The sequence below is a fragment of the Chlorocebus sabaeus genome, chromosome 23, assembly GCF_047675955.1.
Source record: "Chlorocebus sabaeus isolate Y175 chromosome 23, mChlSab1.0.hap1, whole genome shotgun sequence".
Taxonomy (NCBI): domain Eukaryota; kingdom Metazoa; phylum Chordata; class Mammalia; order Primates; family Cercopithecidae; genus Chlorocebus; species Chlorocebus sabaeus.
The window spans coordinates 49,106,592-49,130,203 of NC_132926.1; the positions used below are offsets into that span (position 1 = coordinate 49,106,592).

The 23,612-nt window shown below is 41.1% G+C and overlaps 1 protein-coding gene and 1 pseudogene across 2 annotated transcripts in view; one reads left to right on the forward strand and one right to left on the reverse strand.

Moving 5' to 3' along the window:
- Positions 1 to 23,612, forward strand: part of AFF4 (ALF transcription elongation factor 4) — an 89,982-nt gene that overhangs the window by 18,414 nt on the left and 47,956 nt on the right. The window contains exons 2-5 of one of the 2 annotated variants that reach the window (XM_008014405.3): positions 7,881 to 8,007; positions 9,798 to 10,592; positions 12,533 to 12,577; positions 17,525 to 17,611. In XM_008014405.3, coding sequence (XP_008012596.1) covers positions 7,885 to 8,007; positions 9,798 to 10,592; positions 12,533 to 12,577; positions 17,525 to 17,611 — 1,050 coding nt within the window. In that variant the 5' untranslated portion in view covers positions 7,881 to 7,884. The remainder of the gene's footprint in view (positions 1 to 7,880; positions 8,008 to 9,797; positions 10,593 to 12,532; positions 12,578 to 17,524; positions 17,612 to 23,612) is intronic. The other variant, XM_008014406.3, reaches the window with a different exon arrangement.
- On the reverse strand, positions 957 to 2,647 carry LOC103245168 (putative elongation factor 1-alpha-like 3; annotated as a pseudogene).

Consider the following 23,612-nt stretch of genomic DNA (forward strand, 5'->3'; position numbering starts at 1 on the left):
ATTTTATTTTGAGATGGAGTCTTGCTCTGTCGCCCAGGCTGGAGTGTAGTGCAGTGGCACAATCTCGGCTCACTGCAACCTCCCTCCACCTCGTAGGTTCAAGCAATTCTCCTGTCTCAGCCTCCCTAGTAGCTGGGATTACAGGTGCACGCCACCGTGCCCAGCTAATTTTTGTATTTTTAGTAGAGATGGGGTTTCACCATGTTGGCCAAGCTGGTCTCAAACTCCTGATCTAAGGTGATCCTCCCGCCTTGGCCTTCCGAGTGCTGGGTTTACAGGCATGAGCCACAGTGCTGGCCTTGTTTGTTTTTTTTTTTTTTTTTGAGACGGAGTCTCGCTCTGTCGCCCAGGCTGGAGTGCAGTGGCCGATCTCAGCTCACTGCAAGCTCCGCCTCCCTGGTTTACGCCATTCTCCTGCCTCAGCCTCCCGAGTAGCTGGGACTACAGGCGCCCGCCACCGCGCCCGGCTAGTTTTTTGTATTTTTTAGTAGAGACGGGGTTTCACCATGTTAGCCAGGATGGTCTCGATCTCCTGACCTCGTGATCCGCCCGTCTCGGCCTCCCAAAGTGCTAGGATTACAGGCTTGAGCCACCGCGCCCGGCCTTGTTTGTTTATTTTTAAAACTAGGCAGTCAACTGTGATAGAAGGGGTCAAAGACTAGAACAAGGAGTTCAGTCTATAACTTGACTGTGAACAATCAGTTGAGATAACTGACTACCTTGGAACCAGCCTCTCATTAAACTTTCTTTCATGGGTCCCAAAATTCTGAGATGGATTCTTGGTCCTGTTGCTTCCATTAAACAGTACTAATTTAAAAACTAGTAATTTAAAACTGCCACGTGAAAAAAACTCAAAGTGGATCACAAAACAGTCATATTTTCCTTCTGAAGATTTTATCATGCACTGTTATCATTAACCAGTCTCTTACTGTTAAACTTAAATGGCCAATCAAAACAAACAGTTCTGAGACTGTTCTTCTACCATTGATTGAAACTGGGGTGGCAGGTATTAGGGATGATATTCATTTAGTCTTCTGAGCTTTCTGGTCAGACTCGATGATATTGCCAGGTCCAGGAGCCTTCTTGTCCACTGTGTTGTTTTTTTTTTTAATTAAAAGAAAATTTTTTTCGAGACGGAGTTTTACTCTTGTTGCCCAGGCTGGAATGCAATGGCATGGTTACGGCTCACTGCAACCTCCATCTCCCGTGTTCAAGTGATTCTCCTGCCTCAGCCTCTCAAGTAGCTGGGATTACAGGCACCTGCCACCACACCTGGCTAATTTTTGAATTTTTAGTAGAGATGGGGTCTCCCTCTGTTGACCAGGCTGGTCTCGAACTCCTGACCTCAGGTTATCTGCCTGCCTCAGCCTCCCAAAGTACTGGGATTACAGGCGTGAGCCATGGCACCTGGCCATTTTTTAATTTTTTGAGAGTCTCACTCTGTCACCTAGGCTGGAGTGCAGTGGTGCTATCTTCACTTATTTGAACTTCCACCTCTCAGGCTCAAGCATTCCCCAGACCTCAGTTTCCTAAGTAGCTGGGACCACAGATGCATGCCACCACACCCAGCTAATTTTTTGTATTTTTGGTAGAGATGGGGTTTCACCATGTTGCCCAGGCTGGTCTCAAACTCCTGAGCTCAAGTGATTCTCCTGCCACAGCTTCCCAAAGTGCTGGGATTACAGGCGTGAACCACTGTGCCTGGCCTTATCCTCTGTTTTGATGACACCCACAGCAACTGGCTGTCTTGCATTATGAACAACAAAACAACCCAGAGGAGGATAGTCAGAAGCTCTCAACACACATGGGCCTGACAGGAACCATATCAAAGACGCGGGAGTATTACCAGATTTCAAGAATTTAGGGCCATCTTTCAGCTTACCACAATGGCCATCAGTCTTTCCCTTCAGCTCAGGAAACTTGCAGGCAGTGTGAGCCATGTGGCAGTCCATTACAGGAGCATAGGCAGCACTGATTTAGATTGGGTGGTTCAGGATAATCACCTGAGCAGTGAAGCCAGCTGCTTCCATTGGTGGGTCATTTTTCCTGTCACCAGCAACATGGCCATGATGAACATTTTTGACAGATATGTTCTTGATGTTGAAGCCCCCATTGTTCCCAGGAAAAACTTCACTCAAAGCTTCATGGTATATTGCAACAGATTTGGCTTTAGTTGTAACATTGACTGGAGCCAAGGTGACCGCTTGCAGGGCGGTCTTTGGAGAGACAGACACAAGGGCTTGTCAGTTGGACAAGTTGGTAGTAGGATGCAATCCAGAGCTTCAAGCAGGGTGTTTACACTAACATTGCCATCTTTATAGGTGACTTTCCATCCCTTGAACCAAGGCATGTTAGCCCTTGACCCCAGCATGTTGCCATCGTTCCAACCAGAAATTGGCACAAATGCTACTGTGTTGGGGTTGTAGCCAACTTTCTTATTGTAAGTGCTGACTTCCTTAACCATTTCCTTGTATCTCTTCTGTCTGTAGGGTGGCTAAGTGGAATCCATTTTGTTAACTCCAACAATTAGGTTTCACATCCAGTGTGTAAGTCAGAAGGAGATGCCAGCTTCAAATTCACCAGCTACAACAATCAGGGTAGCACAGTCAGCCTGAGATGTGCCTGTGATCATGTTTTTTTTAAATGTCTTTGTCTTGGGGCATTAACTAGTTACATAATACTTTCTGGCCTCAAGTTCCCACAGGGAACTATCATCAGTACCACTACCCTCACACTTAGCTTTCAGTTTATCCAAGACCCAGCTGTACTTGAAGGACCCCTTTCCCATCTCAGTAGCCTTGTAGAGACTGGGTCTCATCATGTGGCCCAAGGTGGTCTTGAACTCCTGAGCTCAAGGGATCTTCATGCCTTGGCCTCCCAAAGTGCTGGGATTACAGGCATGAGCCACTGTACCCAGGTGATAAATGGTGTTTTGTCAAGCGGCAGGATTAATATCTGACATGGGCCGGGTGCAGTGGCTCACACCTGTAATCCCAGCACTTTGGGAGGCTGAGGCGGGTGGATCACCTGAGGTTGGGAGTTTGAGACTAGCCTGACCAACATGTAGAAACCCTGTCTCTACTTAAAATACAAAATTAGTCTAGCATGGTGGCACATGCCTGTAATCCGAGCTACTCAGGAGGTTGAGGCAGGAGAATCACTTGAACCCAGGAGGTGAAGGTTGCGGTGAGCCCTGATGGTGCCATTGCACTCCAGCCTGGGCAACAATAGCGAAACTCCCGTCTTGGGAAGAAAAAAAAAAAAAAGGTCAAAAGGACTGAGTTTAGGGGGCTTCCAGAAAGGTAAGCTAGAACATGTTAATGTGCTGAGAGGGTGGCACACCATTCTCCAAGGGAATTGAAGCTCCTACAACATTGTACATCTCACCTCTCTAACTCTTTATTTTACTGTTTATTTATATCCTTTAAAATAACGTTTGTAAGAGTCCAGTGACCAGGTTTCCATTCATTCTGTGAGCTTCTCTAACAAATTATTAAAACCAAAGGAAGGGATTGCAGAATCCCGATTTTTAGCCAGTTGGTCAGAAGCACAGGTAAAACAACCTGGGACTTGGGATTGACATCAACAGTGGGGGGCAGCCTTAGGGACTGAACCCTCACTCAACCTATGGAGTCTGACATTATCTCGAGGTAGGAGATAGAGGACACCCAGCTGGTATTTTCTGAAGAGTTGATTGCTTGCTTTTTTTTTAAATTTGAGGTGGAGTCTTGCTCTGTCGCCCAGGCTGGAGTGCACTGGTGTGATCTTGGCTCACTGCAACATCTGCCTCCCGGGTTCAAGTGATTCTCCTGCCTCAGCCTCCCGAGTAGCTGGGATTAAGGCATGTGCCACCATGCTGTGTCAATTTTTGTATTTTAGTAGAGGAGGGGTTTAGTAGAGGAGGGGTTTCGCCAGCTTTTCTCAAATGCCTGACCTCAGGTAATCTGCCCTCGTTGGTCTCCCAAAGTGCTGGAATTGCAGGCGTGAGCCACTGTGCAATTGCTTGTGTGTGGGATAAAACCCCCACACGTCTGGTGTTAGAAGGATGTTGTTAGAGTATTGTGTGAGAAACTGAGTTTGTTGGCTGAGCGCTGTGGCTCACTACCTGTAATCCCAGCACTTTTGGAGGCCAAGGTGGGCAGATCACTTGAGGTCAGGAGTTGGAGACCAGCCTGGGCAACACTGTGAAACCCTGTCTCTACTAAAAATACAAAAAATTAACCAGGTGTGGTGGCATGTGCCTGTAATTCCAGTTATTTGGGAGGCTGAGGCGTGAAAATCATTTGAACTCCAGAGTCAGAGGTTGCGGTGAGCTGAGATTGTGTCACTGCTTTCCAGCCTGGGAGACAGAGCCAGACTCTGCTCAGAAAAAAAAAGGAAACTGAGCTTGTTTATTCCTGTATTCTCAGACCTATAAAATAGTTTTGCCCATATGACAAAGATATACTTCACATTGACTCATTTAAATTTCATGTTAACATTAGAGGAGTTCAGATTACTGGAATTACTGCTTTTGGAGCAAACTTTATTTCATCTTAGGTGGAGATAGTGATGGTAAGAGACACAGGAGGGAAAAAAACCCATATATTTGATACAAAAAGATCAGAAAAAAATAAGAGAATAAGCGCTATAACTGGTATATTAATTTTTTCTTTTCTTTCTTTCTTTCTTTTTTTGAAATGTGGTTTCATTTTTGTCACCCAGGCTGGAGTTCATTGATGCAATCTCAGCTCACTGCAACATCTGAGCCACCTCTTGGGTTCAAGCTTTTCTCCTGCATCAGCCTCCCGAGTAGCTGGGATTACAGGCACCTGCCACCACGCCTGGCTAATTTTTGTATTTTTGGTAGAGATGGGGTTTCACCATGTTGGCCAGGCTGATCTTGAATTCTTGACCTCAGGTGATCCGCCTGCCTCAGCCTCCCAAAGTGCTGAGATTACAGTAGTGAGCCGCGGCACCCGACCTAATTATTACAGTGAGTTAATTTAGTTCTTAGCTTCCTGGTAGCCAGTTAAAAAAAAAAAAAAACAGTTTCTTTGGTGTTGAATTACAGAAATAATTTTATTATGGGACTCACCTATTTTTACAAGAGATATAGAAATATTTCCTGAATGATGATTTTAGTGCTGCTCAATCTATAAAATTAAATCATACTTTATTTTTTGTTTTTATTTTTTTGAGATGGAGTCTTGCTGTTGTCACCAGGCTGGAGTCCAGTGGCACAATCCTGACTCACTGCAGCCTCTGCCTCCCAGCTTCAAGCACTTCTCCTGTCTCAGCTTCCTGAGTAGCTGGGATTACAGGCACCTGCTACCTTGGCAGGCTACTTTTTTGTATTTTGTAGTAGAGATGGGGTTTCACTGTGTTGGCCAGGCTGGTCTTGAACTCCTTACCTCCAGTGATCCGCCCGCCTTGGCCTCTCAAAGTGCTGGAATTACAGTTGTGAGCTACCGCTCTTAGCCTTAAACCATACTTTAAAGAAGTTTTCAGGCTCACGCCTGTAATCCCAGCACTTTGAGGGGCCGAGGCAGGCAGATCACCTGAGGTCAGGAATTTGAGACCAGGAGTTTGGCCAACTCGGTGAAACCCCATCTCTACTAAAAATACAAAAATTAGCCGGGCATGGTGGCAGACACCTGTAATCCCAGCTACTCAGGAGGTTGAGGCAGGAGAATTGCTTGAACCCGGGAGGTGGAGGTTGCACTGAGCTGAGATCGTGCCATTGCACTCCAGCCTGGGGGACAAGAGCGAGACTTCGTCTCAAAAAAAAAAAAAAAAAAAAGAAGTTTTCAGATTTTTCAGGATTAAAATTTAAGGAAATTGGTAGTTAACATACTCCCTAGTCTCTCAGGTATGTTGGCAGAACCATAACCCAAGAGGCCTATTTGAAGCATGGTTGTTAAGTGATATAAAACTATTACTTGGTTCAAATGTGATGGAGTATAATATGTTCTTTGGTTTTGTTTTATGAATATTTAAGTTTTGTGGTATTTTTTAAAGAAAGATTGAAATACTTTTTGTGGTTCTGTAGAGTGCTAAGTACTAACGAAACCAAAGAAATCCTGTTTAAGCTTATTAGAAAATTGTACACATGCAAAACAATTTGAAAACATATCTGAAACACTTAGAACATTTTTTTTTTTTTGGAGACAGAGTCTTGGTTCTGTCTCCCAGGCTGGAGTCCAGTGGTGGCACAATCATGGCTCACTGTAACTTCTGCCTCCCAGGTTCAAGTGATTCTCCTGCCTGAGCCTCCCAAGAAGCTGAGATTACAGGCGTGCGCCACCACACCTGGCTAATTTTTTTATTTTTAGTGGAGATGTGGTTTTGTCATGTTGGCTAGGCAGGTCAAGTGATCCTCCCACCTGGGGTTCCGTCTTTTTTTTTTTTCCTAAACATTAAATTGCTTTTATTGCATGACACTTAGTATGCAAATCAGGAAGTTTTAATTTTAAATGTTTGCTTTCACTAATTCTAACCACTGATTAAAGGCCTCAAAAGTACAGTATTGAGGCAGGCTTGGTGGCTCTCGTGCCTGTAATCCCAGCACTTTGGGAGGCCAAGGCGGGAGGATCGCTTGCAGTCAGGAGTTCAGGCCAGCCTGGCCAACATGGTAAAATCCTGTCTCTACTAAAAATAAAAAAATTAGGAGAATGAGGTAGGAAAATCGCTTGAACCCGGGAGACATAGGTTGTGGTGAGCTGAGAGATCACACCACCGTACTCCAGCCTGGATAATAGAGCAAGACTGTGTTCCACAAAAAAAAAGAGTGTAATACTGGTTTTGTTACTAATTCTAATTTTATAATTATAGTTTCTGATGAACTTTAATTTTCTGATTAGATTTATGAATTATAGGCCAGAAATGCTCCACACATATAACCTGATTGTTTCCTTCTGGGCTCCAGTGGGACTTTTTTTAAAAAAAAAAAAAACAAACAAAACCAGGTCTGATTATCCAATCTGTCTCCAGGAAAGAGTTGCAGATTCCCTGGTAATCCCTAGTGCCAGAGTTTGACAGTCTTTATTACCATTGTCTATTTAACCAAAATCCTTGCTGCTATAAATCGGCTGTATTTGTTTTGGTTTGTTCTAGTGAAAATAAGACAACCTGTCATGATTATAGAGATGGGACTTCCATTTTTTCCCCTACTCCAAAGACTTCCTTTTACAGTGCAATTTTAGTTACTATTACTAACCCAAGTTAATTTTTGATTAACTTGGAATCAAACCTGGGTTTTGCCATTTGTTGAAAACCTGGGTTTTGCCATTTATTAAGGTGTTAATTGAAATATTAATATATTTAGAGCAGAAATGTCGTTTTTTAGGGAATCTAGAGCAACAGCACAGCTGAGGTCAAACTACCATAAGGATGGACACTAAGGAAGCTGTGTTTGGGACAAAAAGAAATCAAGATAAGGTAGATGCAAAGTAGAGAAAAGAACTGGACCCTGGGGGGAAGGGTGGTAGTTGGGCGTGGGTTATATGCTTCTAAGGGCAAAGAATAGGCAGATTTCTGAAGAGGAAGGCCCAGGCCCAAAAGGAAATATTGAGGATTTGTGTTCAAATACTACTTTCCCTCTGAATGTACAAGTTTTTGCTTTTAGATAACAGAGTACTTCAAACATTGATAAAGTTAAGTGTTTTGTTGGGGTGGGTTCTAATATTTAGGGCTAATGTTTCCTTGGAATAGTTGTGGAAGACACTATTGGTATATGTTGATAAAACCGTTACCAAAACCCAGCTTCAGCACTAATGCCTGTTTTTACTTGGAGGTCAAAAGGGAATCTGTGATTGAAGTGTTAAACTGACAAAATCTGTACAGAATATTTAATTTTTCCTTTTATTTTTGTGATACAAAGACTGTGTTTCTTTTCATAGCAACATGAACCGTGAAGACCGGAATGTGCTGCGTATGAAAGAACGGGAAAGGCGGAATCAGGAAATTCAGCAGGGTGAAGACGCCTTCCCACCTAGCTCTCCTCTCTTTGCAGAGCCATACAAAGTTGTAAGTTGCCCTTCTGTGAATGTTTTTTTCCCATTAGCATGACATTTTTGCTTTTAAAATGTTTCATATTTGAATGTTTATATTAGAAAAGAATTACTATGAATACCACTTAACATTTTTTTTCCTGTCCTTTACATAGAACATACTTTTTTGGGGATAAACTTCTTTGGAGTATATTATGCTTACAGAGAAATACACAAAATAGGTGTTATGGCTTGAAGAATTTTCACAGCATCAACAGCTTCATACAACTCAGATCAAGAAATAGAACGTTACTAGCACCCTAAAAGTCATCTTCCAACCCACCTCCTGTTGTCTTGTGTTCTTAAAAATGTGTTCTGAGTTGGCTCACACATTTATCTCTCTTTTCCTAGTTGTGCTACTAACTATGGGTGGGTACTTCACCATTCTGAGCCTTGAATTAAATTAGAATTTTGTGACTCAATTTGCATTGTTTGATTTTTCCTAGGTGTTTTTAAAGTATGATATCAATAAAAAATGAATATTTCATAGATGCTTTTGTTACTCCTCACTGCCATTTGCTACTTAGTTTACAAAGTTTCAGAGATTATTAGTATGTTTGAATAAATGTGTCTTCAGTATCAGTCTGATTTTTCTATTGTTATAGGCAATCATTTGGGTATCACTTGTTCATTAAATTTTTGTTTCTGCTTGTAACTATAACATTGAATTATAAGGAATATAATATTTTCATAAACTGCCAAAATATAAGCGTTAGCTAATCTGCTGGCCTGTGGAACTTAATTTTATAAAGGCAGATTACTTTACTGTTCTTCAAAAGACTTTTTTTTTTGAGACATAGTCTCGCTCTTTCGCCCAGGCTGGAGTGCCATGTCATGATCTCGGCTCGTTGCCACCGCTGACTTCTGGGTTCAAGTGATTCTTCTGCCTCAGCCTCCCGAGTAGCTGGGATTGCAGGCATGCACCACCTTGCCCGGCTAATTTTTTTTTTTGGAGGTAGAGTCTTACTGGAGTGCAATGACACAATCTTGGCTCACTGCAACCTCCACTTCCTGGGTTCAAGCAATTCTCCTGCTTCAGCCTCCTGAGTAGCTAGGATTACAGGCATCTGCCATCACGCCTAGCTAATTTTTGTATTTTTAGTAGAAACAGGGTTTCACCATGTTGGCCAGGCTGGTCTGGAACTCCTGACCTCAGGTGATCTGCCCGCCTTGGCCTCCCAAAGTGCTGGTATTACAGGTGTGAGCCACCATGTCCAGCCACGCCTGGCTAACTTACGTATTTTTGCTAGAAATGGGTTTTCACCCTGTTGGCCAGGCTCGTCTGGAACTCCTGACATTAGGTGATCTGTCCGCCTTAGCCTCCAAAAGTGCTGGGATTACAGGTATGGGCCACTGCACCTGGCCCTTCAAAATACTTTGTGAATTTAAAAGACAAGAGTCTTGCTATGTTACCCATGCTGGAGTGCAGTTGCTGTTCACAGGTGAAATCATAGTGCACTGGAGCCTCGAAATCTTGGAATCGAGCAATCCTCCTGCCTCAGCTGCATGGGGTAGCTGAAAGTACAGGCACGTGCCACTGCGCTCGGATTATATTTTAGTATGGTTATTTTTAGGCACTTTTCAATGATTTTTTTTTTCACTACAGAATGATATATTTGGAGTATGCTTCAAGGTATTAATGTTAAGATACGAGGTAAAGCCTTCCTTTGAAAAGCCCCTTTCCATTCGAAGTTTGGAAAATTAGTTCAGAAGCATATTTTATTTCTGATTATGCTCATTGTATAATTTTATTTTTATTTTTTGTAGACTAGCAAAGAAGATAAGTTATCAAGTCGTATTCAGAGTATGCTTGGAAACTACGATGAAATGAAGGATTTCATAGGAGACAGATCTATACCAAAGCTTGTTGCAATTCCCAAGCCTACAGTACCACCATCAGCAGATGAAAAATCTAACCCAAATTTCTTTGAACAGAGACATGGAAGCTCTCATCAGAGTAGCAAATGGACTCCAGTAGGACCCGCACCCAGCACTTCTCAGTCTCAGAAGCGGTCTTCAGGCTTACAGAGTGGACATAGTAGCCAGCGGACCAGTGCAGGTAGCAGTAGTGGCACTAACAGTAGTGGTCAGAGGCATGACCGTGAGTCATATAACAGTAGTGGGAGCAGCAGCCGGAAAAAAGGCCAACATGGATCAGAACACTCCAAATCACGTTCTTCCAGCCCTGGAAAACCCCAGGCTGTTTCTTCATTAAGCTCTAGTCATTCCAGGTCTCATGGGAATGATCACCATAGCAAGGAACATCAACGCTCCAAATCACCTCGGGACCCTGATGCAAACTGGGATTCTCCTTCCCGTGTACCTTTTTCAAGTGGGCAGCACTCAAATCAATCTTTCCCACCCTCATTGATGTCAAAGTCCAATTCAATGTTACAGAAACCCACTGCCTATGTGCGGCCCATGGACGGACAGGAGTCCATGGAACCAAAGCTGTCCTCTGAGCACTACAGCAGCCAATCTCACAGCAACAGCATGACTGAGCTGAAGCCCAGCAGCAAAGCACATCTCACCAAGCTGAAAATACCTTCCCAACCACTGGATGTAAGTCACATATTTAGAGCTTTTAACATTGTGACTATGTGAAGCAATTGACTGATCATGAAATTATGATTGAACTTGAACACTGCTTCTTTGCCTTAATAGTAAGGAATGTAAAAGTTGAAAGATGAAAAAAAATGTAAAGACAGACTTGTGAGTTACTCCTAAGTGGATCCGTAGATCTTTTGACTTGTCCTCTTGGGAAATGGAGAAAATGTCATTCACAGTTTTCAAATATTAAGATGACAAGTCAGTTATAGAATAAAAGAATGACCAGTTGATATCTTCGATTTCTGCATTTTGATTTTATGGAACAATATACCTTTGTTGTTTAAAAACAAAATTAACTTTTCTGTGCTTACATTGATACTAATGAATGAGATGCAGGTCATGGTGTATGGTTATGATAAATGGGACTTTCGGGTCTGTGGAAATGGTAATATTGTATACTTTGAATGCTGTGATCCTTTTCTCTGGTTGTACTTAAAGGATGGAGACAGCTGTTCCAGGTTCATAGTGATGGTTTGAAATTTAAATTGAATTGCTTACCAAAGCCTTTTGGAACATTTCATTGTGAAATAGCTGAAATTATATCTTTTTTTTCAAGATGGGTATCTCATCATGTTGCCCAGGCTGGTCTGGAACTCCTGGCTTCAAGTGATCCTCTCATCTTGGCCTTCCGAAGTGTTGAGGTTATAGACATGACCATCATGCCTGGCCCAAATTTTGTCTCTCTCTCTGTCTCTCTGTCTCTCTTTTTTTTTTTTTTTTGAGACAGAGTTTCGCTGTTGTTGCCCAGGCTGGAGTGCAATGGCACAATCTTGGCTCACTGCAACCTCTACCTCCCGGGTTCAAACAATTCTGCCTCAGCCTCCCGAGTAGCTGGGATTACAGGCATGTGCCACTATGGCCGGCTAATTTTGTATTTTTAGCAGAGATGGCATTTCACCATGTTGGTCAGGCTGGTCTTGAACTCCTGACCTCACATGATCCGCCTGCCTTGGCCTCCCAAAGTGCTGGAATTACAGGCGTGAACCACCGCACCCAACCCCAAATTTTATCTTTTCATGTAGTTTGTGCAATAAAAAAAAATTTGGAAAACAATGTCAGTAGCCAAAAAATTACAACTCTTAGCTCAAAAGGGTGGAAGGAAGAATCCAGGTAATGTAAAATGCTGTTTTGCAAACATTTAAAACATCTTTCCAGTAGCCTTGGGAAACTCACTTTGAGTGGCATTTGTTATCTAATTACTCCTCTCAAGAGAACAGTAAAATGGTAATTTGTTATTTCTTTAAACAACATGATCTTTAGAGTTTGACTTGAGTTCGGCTGTCTAATTCCTGTTTGTGCCTTAGAATAAGCAATTTGCTTTTTGTGATTTAGAAAGACTATGTAAAATGTCCATATTCCAGACTAGTAATCTTTCAGTAATACTTATTTAACCCATTTATGCTTAGTGTTCCATTATTGGAATGCTAAGCTCGTAGGAGTTACTTATATCCTACTGCTCAAGGTCATCGCCGAGGTCTGATTCTTCACACAAAAAATTTGCAACCTCTGGCATAAATGGGTTAACTTTGTTTATGTGAAATGATGTATCTTAGTGTCATGATAGATTTTATATATAGATAAGCTTAAATTTTTGGACAAGCTGCACACCTGAAAAATTACATTCTAAAAATTATTTATAATCTAAAATATAGGATAAAAAACTTAAAACATTTGCAAACTATAAAGTTCCCCCAGCTTTGTATAGTTTGGTGATTAAAATTTTCTGGTGCTTGAAAAATTTGTATTTAAGGAAATTAATCCAAAGATTCTAAACAGTGTACTGATTTAGAGTAATGGGGTCATAAATACTTTTAATAATGTTTTTAAGTCTGTGAAGCAAATACTAAAAATCTACTGATAAAAATCTAATGTGTGCTGCTTTTTCTCTCAAGGCATCAGCTTCTGGTGATGTGAGCTGTGTGGATGAAATCCTAAAAGTAAGTTTTTTAAAAAAAATCTTTTCAATCTCTTTAATTTTTTATGCTCTGCCACCCTCTTACCCTCTGTAATTCACAAAGGATCTGAAGCAACAGTTTGCTTATATTTGTAACTTGATTATGTCCATCATAAATAATTTACTATCTTCTTTGTTTACCATTTGCCTTCAAAGAGCTAGTTTTGGTCTTTGTGGTTTTTTTTGTTGTTTTTGAGATGGAGTCTCACTCTGTTGCCCAGGCTGGAGTGCAATAGTGCGATCTCAGCTCACTGCAACCTCCACCTCCCAGATTCAAGCGATTCTTTCACCTTAGCCTCCTGAGTAGGTGAGTAGGTGGGATTACAGGTGCCCGCCATCATGCCCAGCTAATTTTTGTATTTTTGCAGAGATGGGGTTTCACCATGTTGGCCAGGCTGGCCTGGAACTCCTGACCTCAGGTGATCCATCTGCCTCGGCCTCCCAAAGCGCTGGGATTATAGGTGTGAGTCACCGCGCCCAGCCATGTTCTTTGCTTTTAAGTAAAACAGATTTTAATCTTAACACTTACTTTGCCTGGAAAATATCAACAAGCCAATTATAACCGTACTTTTTCATGCTTAACTGTTAATAATTTGAAGTGCAAAAAACTCAGTAGTTATCAGTCAAACCATTATGATCAAAATACTTTGCTTTTGTTCATCTGTACATACTGGTCAAATCTTACAGTAATAGATTTCCTTCCAGTTTTGCACATTTTGTTTTTTTTTTTCTTTTTTTTGATATGGAGTCTCACTCTGTTGCCCAGTCTGGAGTACAGTGGCATGATCTCGGCTCACTGTAACCTCTGCCTCCTGGGTTCAAGTGATTCTTGTGCCTCAGCTTCCTGAGTACCTGGGATTACAGGCGCCCACCACCACGTCCAGCTAATCTTTGTATTTTTAGTAGAGATGGGGTTTCACCACATTGTCCAGGCTGGTCTTGAACTTCTGACCTCAAGTTACTCCCCCTCCCCCACCCCCCCCCCCGCCCGACCTCCCAATGTGCTGGGATTATAGCCTGAGCCACTGCACCTGGCTGTTTTACACATTTTTTTTTTTTTTTTTTGGAACCGAAATTTTACTCTTGTCATCCAGGCTGGAGTGCAATGGCATGATCTCGGCTCACTGTAACCTCCACCTCGCGGGTTCAAGTGATTCTCCTGCCTCTGCCTCCTGAGTAGCTGGGATTATAGGCACCCGCCACCAAGCCTGGCTACTTTTTTTTTTTTTTTTTTTGTAGAGATGAGGTTTCACCATGTTGGCCAGGCTGGTCTGGAACTCCTATCTGCCTGCCTTGGCCTCCCAAAGTGCTGGGATTATAGGCATGAGCCACCACGCGCAGCCAACATTTTGGATATTTAATGGAACATGTTTAAAATAGACACATGACCAAAAAGTACATTACTCTATTAGAAAAAGAGAAAGTCCAGTGAATTATTGAATGACAATAACTACTTTTTGCTTAGTGGAGAAAACTGAGTCACATATTACTTGTATTTTCTTGTTTGTTTTTTTTTTTTGTGAGCTCCTGAATTTGTGTCTATACTTACAATTCACTGTGAACACCTTTGAAAGACTACCTGCATTGGTTGCTTCCACTCTTTTCTTTCCCATTCTTTCCTTTAGCCCACTGTAATCTCCCTTTTACCTCTGCCATTTTGCAGAACCTGTTTCTCTATGGTCATTATCTTTCTCCCTCCATCCAGAGGCATCATTTGAGTTCTTTTTATTCTTTCTGCTATTTATTTTTTCCTTCTGGAAACATTCTTCTTTCCTTGACTGTTTTTATGCTTCATTGTTTTTGTTTGCCTTCCACCTTTCTTGCCTCTCTTTTTTTGCCCTTTCTGGAACCCTTGTGCCTTCTCTTATCTCTTAAGTGCAGGTGCATTCTTGTAGCCTCTGCTCTTTCTGCTCTTTGACTTGTCTTTTCCACCATTCTTGGTTTTATCTGTTTGACAGCTGTTTAGTCTTTCTCTCCTGCATTGACCTCCTTTGGGTTTTGGTTTGTCTCTTAATTGCTTCTTAGCTGAGTTTCCATTTGGATTTATTTCTCTTTGCTGCTTCAGACTCAACATGTCTAAAGCCATACTTATCAGACTTCCTTGGATTAGTAGTACACCACTTTCCCATGCTTGTAAGTGTAGAATCCTAAATATCTCTAATTTCTTCCTCATATTCTATGTAGTTGCAAAACTGGATGTAGACTTTTAAAATTTTTGTTTTTTAAATATCCATTCCTTCCCATTTCTGCCACCTTGAGCTTCAATAATTATAACACTGAGTCCTCATTCAGCCTTTCTGCCTCCAGAATCTCCCTGCTCATATGTCTTTTGCATTGCTACCTGATTCTTTACTTCAGGCCCTAGTCTTCATAAATTAATTTTTCCCTTAAAAATTTTCAGTGGCTCTCTAAGACTATAGAAAGAATAGTATCCAAATTTAATATCCGCAGGCCAATCCTAACCTATCTCATTACTGATTGACCACTTTTGCCAAACTGGTTTCCCTAAGCCACATACTTCCTTGCTCTTTTACCTCCTTAAATAAAGTAAGGTTGGAATGTATTTCTCCTACCTCTTCAGTTATATATAGATTGTTTTTTCCTGGAATCCCAGTGAAATCCTTCTTCCCCCATATCAGATTATGAGACCACAGTGACAGCTCTTTCATTTGAATGTCATACATTTCTTAGTTGTCATGTATATAAAAAGTGTAAGGGAGCATAAATGTTTTCCTCTGAATCCTCAACAGTGCATAGAATTATTAGTACCTGAAAGATTTTCTTACATTTAATGATCTCTTTAATGGTATTGAGATCTATATTTTATATGTACAAGGGCTTGGCACTTGGCCTTTAGTTAATAGGTGCTCAGTGATTTGATGATACTTGGAGTATTAAATCAAATTTTCAGTTGAGAGTTTTGCTATTTGAGATATAAAATGCCAATGCTAAAAAGCTGAGTTTATGAATTTTTGTTTCCTTTTCCCTTTCCTGTCTGTAGTATGCAAGGAACTTCAGGTGTGTGTTCCCTTCATATTTTCTTTGTATTTGTAGTCATATCATTTTTAGGAGCCCCATCATGAACTTAAAAAAAAAATTACTCTAAAAGTAATGTATATTTATTGAAAAAATGATTTATTCAAGGCATGCTCATTGAGCACCTACTTTGTGTCAACCACTGGGAATATAGTGGTCATAATGTTATGCTTTTGAGCTGATATTCTAGAGCTGGATGTAGGAAGCAATCTATTATATAAAATTATTTCAGGAAGTGAAATTCTATTTAAAAACAAAGCATTTTAAGGGGATAAAGAGCATTTATGTGCAGGTGGCTGTTTTAAGAGGTTCAAGTAGTAAAATATCAAGTTCCTTTGTCTCTTCTTCCTTCTGTCATTCTGTTGCCCAAAGCTAAACATTAACTAGGACATAGACTGTGATTCGTCTTTGTCAGTTAATAAAATACTGTGGAGATCATTACGTATCAACAGTTAAATTTCTCATTTTAATGTCTACTTGGTGTAGATGTCTGGTAATTTATTTAATCTGTACTGTGTTGGTGTCAACCTAAATAACAGAGACTCTCTAAAAGAAAAGATGATGGGAATAGAGCATTACATTGGGAGTACATGTGCCGTAGTAGTCTATGTGCACATTCAAGGAGGTAAAGAGAGACAAAGGTTTTTAAAGGAAAAAATGAAGACGATTACGTAATTGTTTTTGAAAGATCAGTAGTAAGGAGGACACCAGTCTGAGGTCGGACAAGCTGGACAGATGTCTTTATGGAAGTCTTTTTTTGGTTTAGGGTTTTGATGACCTTTGTGCAAGGTTGTGGTTTTTGTAGACTTTTTTGTTTATCAGGCATACAAGCATGAGAAACCTTTCTTCATGGTCTTTTGCAGCTCAGGGTGTTTTTTTTTTTAATATATACATATAAAAATATTAGTGACTCCATTTTGATTCTTACAACTTTCACATTGACTACCTAGGTTGTTTCAGTTTTTGAAGTGTGAGCCCCTTGTATGTGTATCTTTACAAAACTGTGTGGATATTGCTATGCGATAAATTCCTAGGTGTTATACCACTATTAATTTGTTGCGTTTCCTTAATTTACCTGATGACTTACTTTGAACTAAATGCCAGAAATAATATACTCTCTCCTTATTCTCATACCTCTGTCTTCTCGGCTTGTCTAACATACACATTGTAATCTTACCAGACCTCACCCAGACATATTTGGCATTAAGATTAGGCAGAAGGTATTGAATGAAATCAAACTTAGGGTCTTGCTTTTCCGTTTTCCTCCTCATGTGTTTTTGAAATTTCTCTTCTGATTTCTTCCCCTGACAAATTTTTTCTACAATTATATAGACTCTATAGTCAGACTTTTGAGGATGAAATATAATGTTCATTATTTACTAAGTGTATGGCCTTGAATAAATAACTTTTGTGCTTCAGTTTCATCCTAAATAGAGATAGGATGATAGTGGTATCAACCTCATCATGTCATTGTGAGTACTAAATGAGTAATAAACATGTAAAACACTTAGCACAGTGTCTGGCCCATTCAAAGTACACAGTAAATGTTAGCTGTTTTCTTTATCATTGTCCCCTTCCTCCCACTATCACAGCAAGCTCTTCCTTTTTAGTGTTTTATTATGTGCCTTGTATTTGATTACAGGCTGATTTCTGTAACTATTCACAGGTTTCATAATTTGAATTGTAAACTCCTCAAAGCCAGGGAATGTTTACTAATCTTATTACTACCTACACCATAGTGCCTTACACACAATTGTGCTTAATATTTATTGACTATGTAGAATTTTGGAGGAGCTGTCATGAAACCAGTATTTATAAATACAAATCTGGTTTTTAGCTGTATAATTTTTATCCTTGACCTGGTTGAAAACAAACTGTAATAATTACATTTCAGGAGATGACGCATTCATGGCCTCCCCCTCTAACGGCTATTCATACACCATGCAAAACAGAACCTTCCAAATTTCCTTTTCCAACTAAGGTAAGTAAATAAAATGTATCTTTCATAATGTAAGAAAACTCTAAATGGCTTGACTAAAATCATATGGATTAAAAATTGTCTTGCCATTCCCATTCTAGTGGGAGACAGACAGTAAATAAGTAAATAAATAGATAAATTCAGATAGTGACAACTGTTATGAAGATAATTAGCAGGGTAATAGAATTGAGAGCATCTTGGATCAAGAGGTATTTAAGAAAGCTTTGACGGCAATATGGGAGAGAGATTTAAGAGACGTTAATATAGCCGGACACAGTGGCTCATGCCTGTAATCCCAGCACTTTGGAAGGCTGAGACAAGAAACTCTCTTGAGGCCAGGAGTTTGTGACCCCCTGGTCAACATAGCAAGACCCTGTCTCTACCAAAAATTGAAAAAACAAAACAAAACAAAACCTTGGCATAGTGGCCCATGCCTGTGGTCCTCGTTACTGGGGAGGCTGAGATGGGAGGATCACTTGAACCTGGGAGGTCAAGGCTGCAGTGAGCTGTGATTGCACCACTGCACTCCAACCTGGGCAACAGAACAAGATTCTGTCAAAAAAAAAAAAAAAAAAAAAGACATTCATATTTATTGCAAACTATTATGGTATTGTAGGCCAGGGGTGGTAAGGGCTTCTCAAACTGTTGTTGTTTTAAGAACCTGTTTCTATAAGACATAGCAACCATACTTATGTTCCATGGAAGGAAGTTCCTCAGATAACAGTTCCAAGGTTGTTTAAAATCAGCAGATTGATTTTTTTTTTTAAACTTGTACTTAACAGTATTAATTTACACTTAAATAATACAGAAATACATTCTCCTAGTGAAAGTTTGACCAGGACCCCGAATAATAGCCTTTCCCCAATTCCGTCCCCTTCATCCCAACAGAGCTCCTTTCATAAGTACCTTTGCAAGTCTATATTTGTGTAATCATTACATGTAAGCATTTTCTCATTTATTTCTACACAAATAATATTGTTCTGTATCTTTCACCAGTCAGCAGTAGGTCTTGGGGACCTGTCCATGTTACTACATGTAGAGGTGTTTCGTTTCTTTGAATTGCATCGGTAGTGTTAATGTATCCTAGTTTGTTTAGCCATTTCTCTTTGGTATTTAAGCTGATAGCAAGTTTTCATTTCTATAAATGTTTCTTCAGTTGGTATCTTTGTTCATGCCTTCTGTGTGCATGTGATTTTCTTTAGGGTAAAAAGCAAAAAGTAGAATTGCTGAGTGTTGAGAGTATATATTTAATATATACTCTTACAAATTCCTTCTATAGTTCTATTACAGGATTTGTACCAGCCAGTATTCCCACTTGTATTACCTTTTGTTTCACACATGCACACCACCATTTGATATTAAATATTATTGATATTATTTGAGTGAAAATGGCATTCCATTTGCTTGATTGCTAGTGAGGTTCATCATCTTTACATATTTGTTATCCATTTGATTTCTTTGTGGGTAAATTTGCTTATTCTCACTGTCCTTTGGGTTGCATTTTTTACCTATTGAGTTTTAGGTGGTCTTCCTTTTTTGTTTTGTGTTGTTTTGTTTGAATTCTGGATTCCAATAATTTCTTACACATGCTGAAAATTTATCTACCAGTTAGATTCTTTTCTTTTTATGGTCTAAAGTTTTTAATTTTTGATGAATAAAATTTATCTTTCTCTTCCTTTATAGTTTTTGCTTTTAAAGAAGACTTTTCTTTCTCTAGAATCATAAACATACCCTCTTATTTTTCTTTCAGTGTGGTTTTTAGTTTTATTTTTTATGTTTACCTTTGTGAATGATGTCAGGTAGATTTAAAAACTTTCTGTCTATATTTATGCCATGTCACTCTTACCTTTTATATCTTTGTTTACATATACAAAATGCACTGGTATTTATTTATTTATTTTTGTTTTTTTTCTGAGATGGAGTCTCCCCTTGTCACCTAGGCTGGAGTGCAATGGTGTGATCTCTGCTCACTGCAACCTCTGCCTCTTGGGTTCAAGCAGTTCTCCTGCCTCAGCCTCCCGAGTAGCTGTTACTACAGGTGCCCACTACCACGCCAGCTAATTTTTGTATTTTTATTAGAGACAGGGTTTCACCATGTTGGCCAGGCTGGTCTTGAACTCCTGACCTCAGGTGATCCACCCGTCTCGGCCTCTCAAAGTGCTAGGATTACAGGTGTGAGCCACCGCGTCTGGCCAATGCACTGGTATTTAATGTGCAGTTTGAGTTTTGTTTTTTGTTTGTTTGTTTGTTTTGAGATGGAGTCTTGCTTTTTTGCCTAGGCTGGAGTGAAGTGGTACGATCTCGGCTCACTGCAACCTCTGCCTCCTGGGTTCAAGTGATTTTCCTCCCTCAGCTTCTTGAGTAGCTGAGATTACAGGCGCGAACCACCACGCCTGGCTGATTTTTTGTATTTTTAGTAGAGACAGGGTTTCACCATGTTGACCAGGCTGGTCTCGAACTCCTGACCTCAGGTGATCCACTTGCCTCTGCCTCCCAAAGTTCTGGGATTACAGGCGTGAGCCACTGCGCCCGGCCTGCAGTTTGAGTTTTGGTACATATGTGCACCTGTATTACCACCACCATAATTAAGAATTAGAACATTTCCATTACCCCCAAATTTCTTCATATTCCTTTGTAGTCTCCCTTGCTTCTACCACTGTCCCTATTGCAATTTCTGGCCTATTTTATGTCACTCTAGATAGTTTTGTTTTTTCTAGAATGTCATGTGAATGGAATCAGTACATCATGTGCTTCTTTTATATATTTACCTTCATTTTCTTAGTATACAGTTTTGTAATTCTTCCATGTTCTTGATTGTATCCATAGTTTTTCTTTTTCTTTTTCTTTTTCTTTTTTTGAGACGGAGTCTCGCTCTGAGTCTCACTCCCAGAGTGCAGTGGCATGATCTCGGCTTACTGCAACCTCCGTCTCCAGGGTTCAAGCGATTCTCCTGCCTCAGTCTCCTAAGTAGCTGGGCTTACAGGCATGCACCACCACGCCTCGCTGATTTTTGTATTTTTAGTAGAGACGGAGTTTTGCCATGTTGGTCAGGCTGGTCTCAAACTCCCGACCTCGCGATCTGCCTGTGTTGGCCTCCTAAAGTGCTGGGACCACAGGTGTGAGCCACCACGCCTGGCCCAGTTTTTATTTTTTGTTCCCAATCAGTATTTTATTATATGGAAATACCAAAATTTGCTTCCTTTTGATGAACATTTGGGTTATTTCCAGATTTAGACTGTTAAGAATAAAGTACAAACATTCATGTTTTCTTTTATCCTGGGTAAATACTGGGTCACATAGTAAAAAGTAGAATTGCTGGTTCATAGGGTAAGTGCATATTAAATTTTACTTATTTTATTTTAATTTTTTTTTTAGAGACTGAGGTCTCACCTAGGCTGGTCTTACCTAGGCTGGAGTACAGTTGTCATATAGCTCACTATACACTTGAACTCCCGAGCTCTGGCAATCCTCTCATTTCAGCCTCTTGAGTACCTCGGACAACAGATGCTTACCACCATGCCAGACTTTTATATAGAGATGGGGGTCTCACTATACTACCCAGGCTGGTCTCAAACTCCTGACTTCAAGCCATCCTTCTGTTTCAGTGTCACAAGCACAAGCTGCAGTGCCCACCACTAAGTTTATAGTAAACTGAAAACTGTATTTCCATCCCTCCCTCCCTCCACCCCTCCCTCCCTCCCTCCCTCCACCCCTCCCTCCCTCCCTCCTTTCCTTGCTTTCTCTCTCTCTCTCTCTCTCTCTCTCTCTCTGTTTCTTTCTCTCTCTCCTTTCTTTCCTTTCCTTTCCTTTTTTTTTTTTTTTTTTGTTTGAGATGGAGTCTCACTCTGTCACTCAGGCTGGAGTGCAGTGGTGTGATCTTGGCTCACTGCAAGCTCTGCCTCCCGGGTTCACGCCATTCTCGTGCCTCAGCCTCCCGAGTAGCTGGGACTGCAGGCGCCCACCACCATGCCCGGCTAATTTTTTGTATTTTTAGTGGAGACGGGATTTCACCATGTTAGCCAGAATGGTCTTGATCTGACCTAGTGGTCCGCCCGCCTCAGCCTCCTGAAGTGCTGGGATTACAGGCATGAGCCACTGCACCTAGCCTCTTTCCTTTCCTTTCTTTCCTTTCTTTCTTTGCAACAGGGTCTCACTTTGTGGTCCAGGCTGCAGTGCAGTGGCATGATCATGGCTCATTGCAGCCTCGACCCAGGCTCAACTGATCCTCCTGCGTCAGCCTCCTGAGTAGTGGGGACTACAGGCAAGCACCACCATGCCTGGCTGACTTTAAAAAATTATTATTATTTTTTTGAGACAAAGTCTTGCTCTGTTGCACAGGCTGGAGTGCAGTGGCGTGATCTTGGCTCACTGCAGCCTCTGCCTACTGAGTTCAAGTGATTCTCCTGCCTCAGCCTCCCGAGAAACTGGGACTACGGGTACGTGCCACCACGCCCAGCTAATTTTTTGTATTTTTAGTAGAGGCGAGGTTTCACCATGTTGGTCAGGATGGTCTTCATCTCTTGACTTTGTGAGCTGCCTGCCTCAGCCTCCCAAAGTACTGGGATTACAGGTGTGAACCACTGCACCCAGCCTCGTTTTTGGTTATTAAAAATAAAGCTGATGTGAATATTTGTGTATAAATCTTTGTATAAACGTTTACTTTTACTTCTTTTTTTTTAAAAGACAAGATGTCTGTTGTCCAGACTAGAGTGCAGTGGCATGATCATGGCTCACTGCACTCACGAACTCCCGGGCTCAAGCAGTCTCTCACCTCAGCCTCCCAAATAGCTGGGACTACAGGCGCATGCAACTATATCTGGCTACTTTTTGTATCTTTTTGTAGAGACAAGGTTTTGCCACGTTGCCCAGGCTGGTCTTGAACTCCTGGTCTCAAGCAGTTCTCCTGCCTTGGCCTCTCAAAGTGCTGAGATTATGGGCGTGAGCCACTATGCCTGGCCTGCTTTTATTTCTATATTATAAATCCTATTAGTGGGGTGGTTAGGTATATAGTAGGTGTCTATGCCTCACACCTGTAATCCTAGTAATTTGAGAGGTTGATGTGGGAGGATCACTTGTGTCCAGGAGTGTGAGACCAGTGTAGGCAACATAATGAAACTCTGTCTCCACAAAAAAATTTTTAAAAATTACCCTGGCATGGTGGCACAGGCCTGTAGTCTTAGCTACTCAGGAGGTTAAGGTGGGAGGATTGCTTGACCACAGGAGATTGAGGCTGCAGTGAGCAGAGATCATGCCACTACTCTCTAGCCTGGGTCACAGAGAGAGACCCTGTCTGGGGGAAAAAAAACAATTTAGAAAACAACTGTCACGTTGGGCACAGTGGCTCACACCTGTAATCCCAGCACTTTGGGAGGCCAAGTTGGGTGGATCACCTGAGGTTGGGAGTTTGAGACCAGCCTAACCAACATGGAGAAATCCCGTCTCTCTTAAAAATACAAAATTCGCCAGGCGTGGTGGCGCATGCCTGTAATCCCAGGTACTTGGAGGCTAAGGCAAGAGAATCACTTGAAGCAGGGAGGCGGAGGTTGCACTGTGCCGAGATCGCGTCATTGCACTCCAGCCTGGGCAACAAGAGTGAAACTCTCTGTCTCCAAAAAAAAAAAAAAAAAAAAAAAGAAAAGAAAACAACTGTCATACTATTTTCCAAAGTGGTTGAACCATTTTATATTCCTGCCAGTGGTATATGAGAGTTCCACTTGTTCCATGTCCTTACTAACACTTGATATTGTCCTTACTAACACTTGATATAGTACTACTCTGTGTACCTCATTGTGATTTCAATTTACATTTCTCTAGAGACAGAGTATCTTGAGCATCTTTTCATGTACTGATTTGCCACTTGCTTGTCTTCTTTGTTGCAGTGTCTGAATATTTTGCCCATTTTTAAATGGGCTAAGATTCTTTTTTTTTTTTTTTTTTTTTTTGATATGGAGTCTCGCTCTGTGGCCCAGGCTGGAATGCGGTGGTGGGATATCGGCTCACTGCA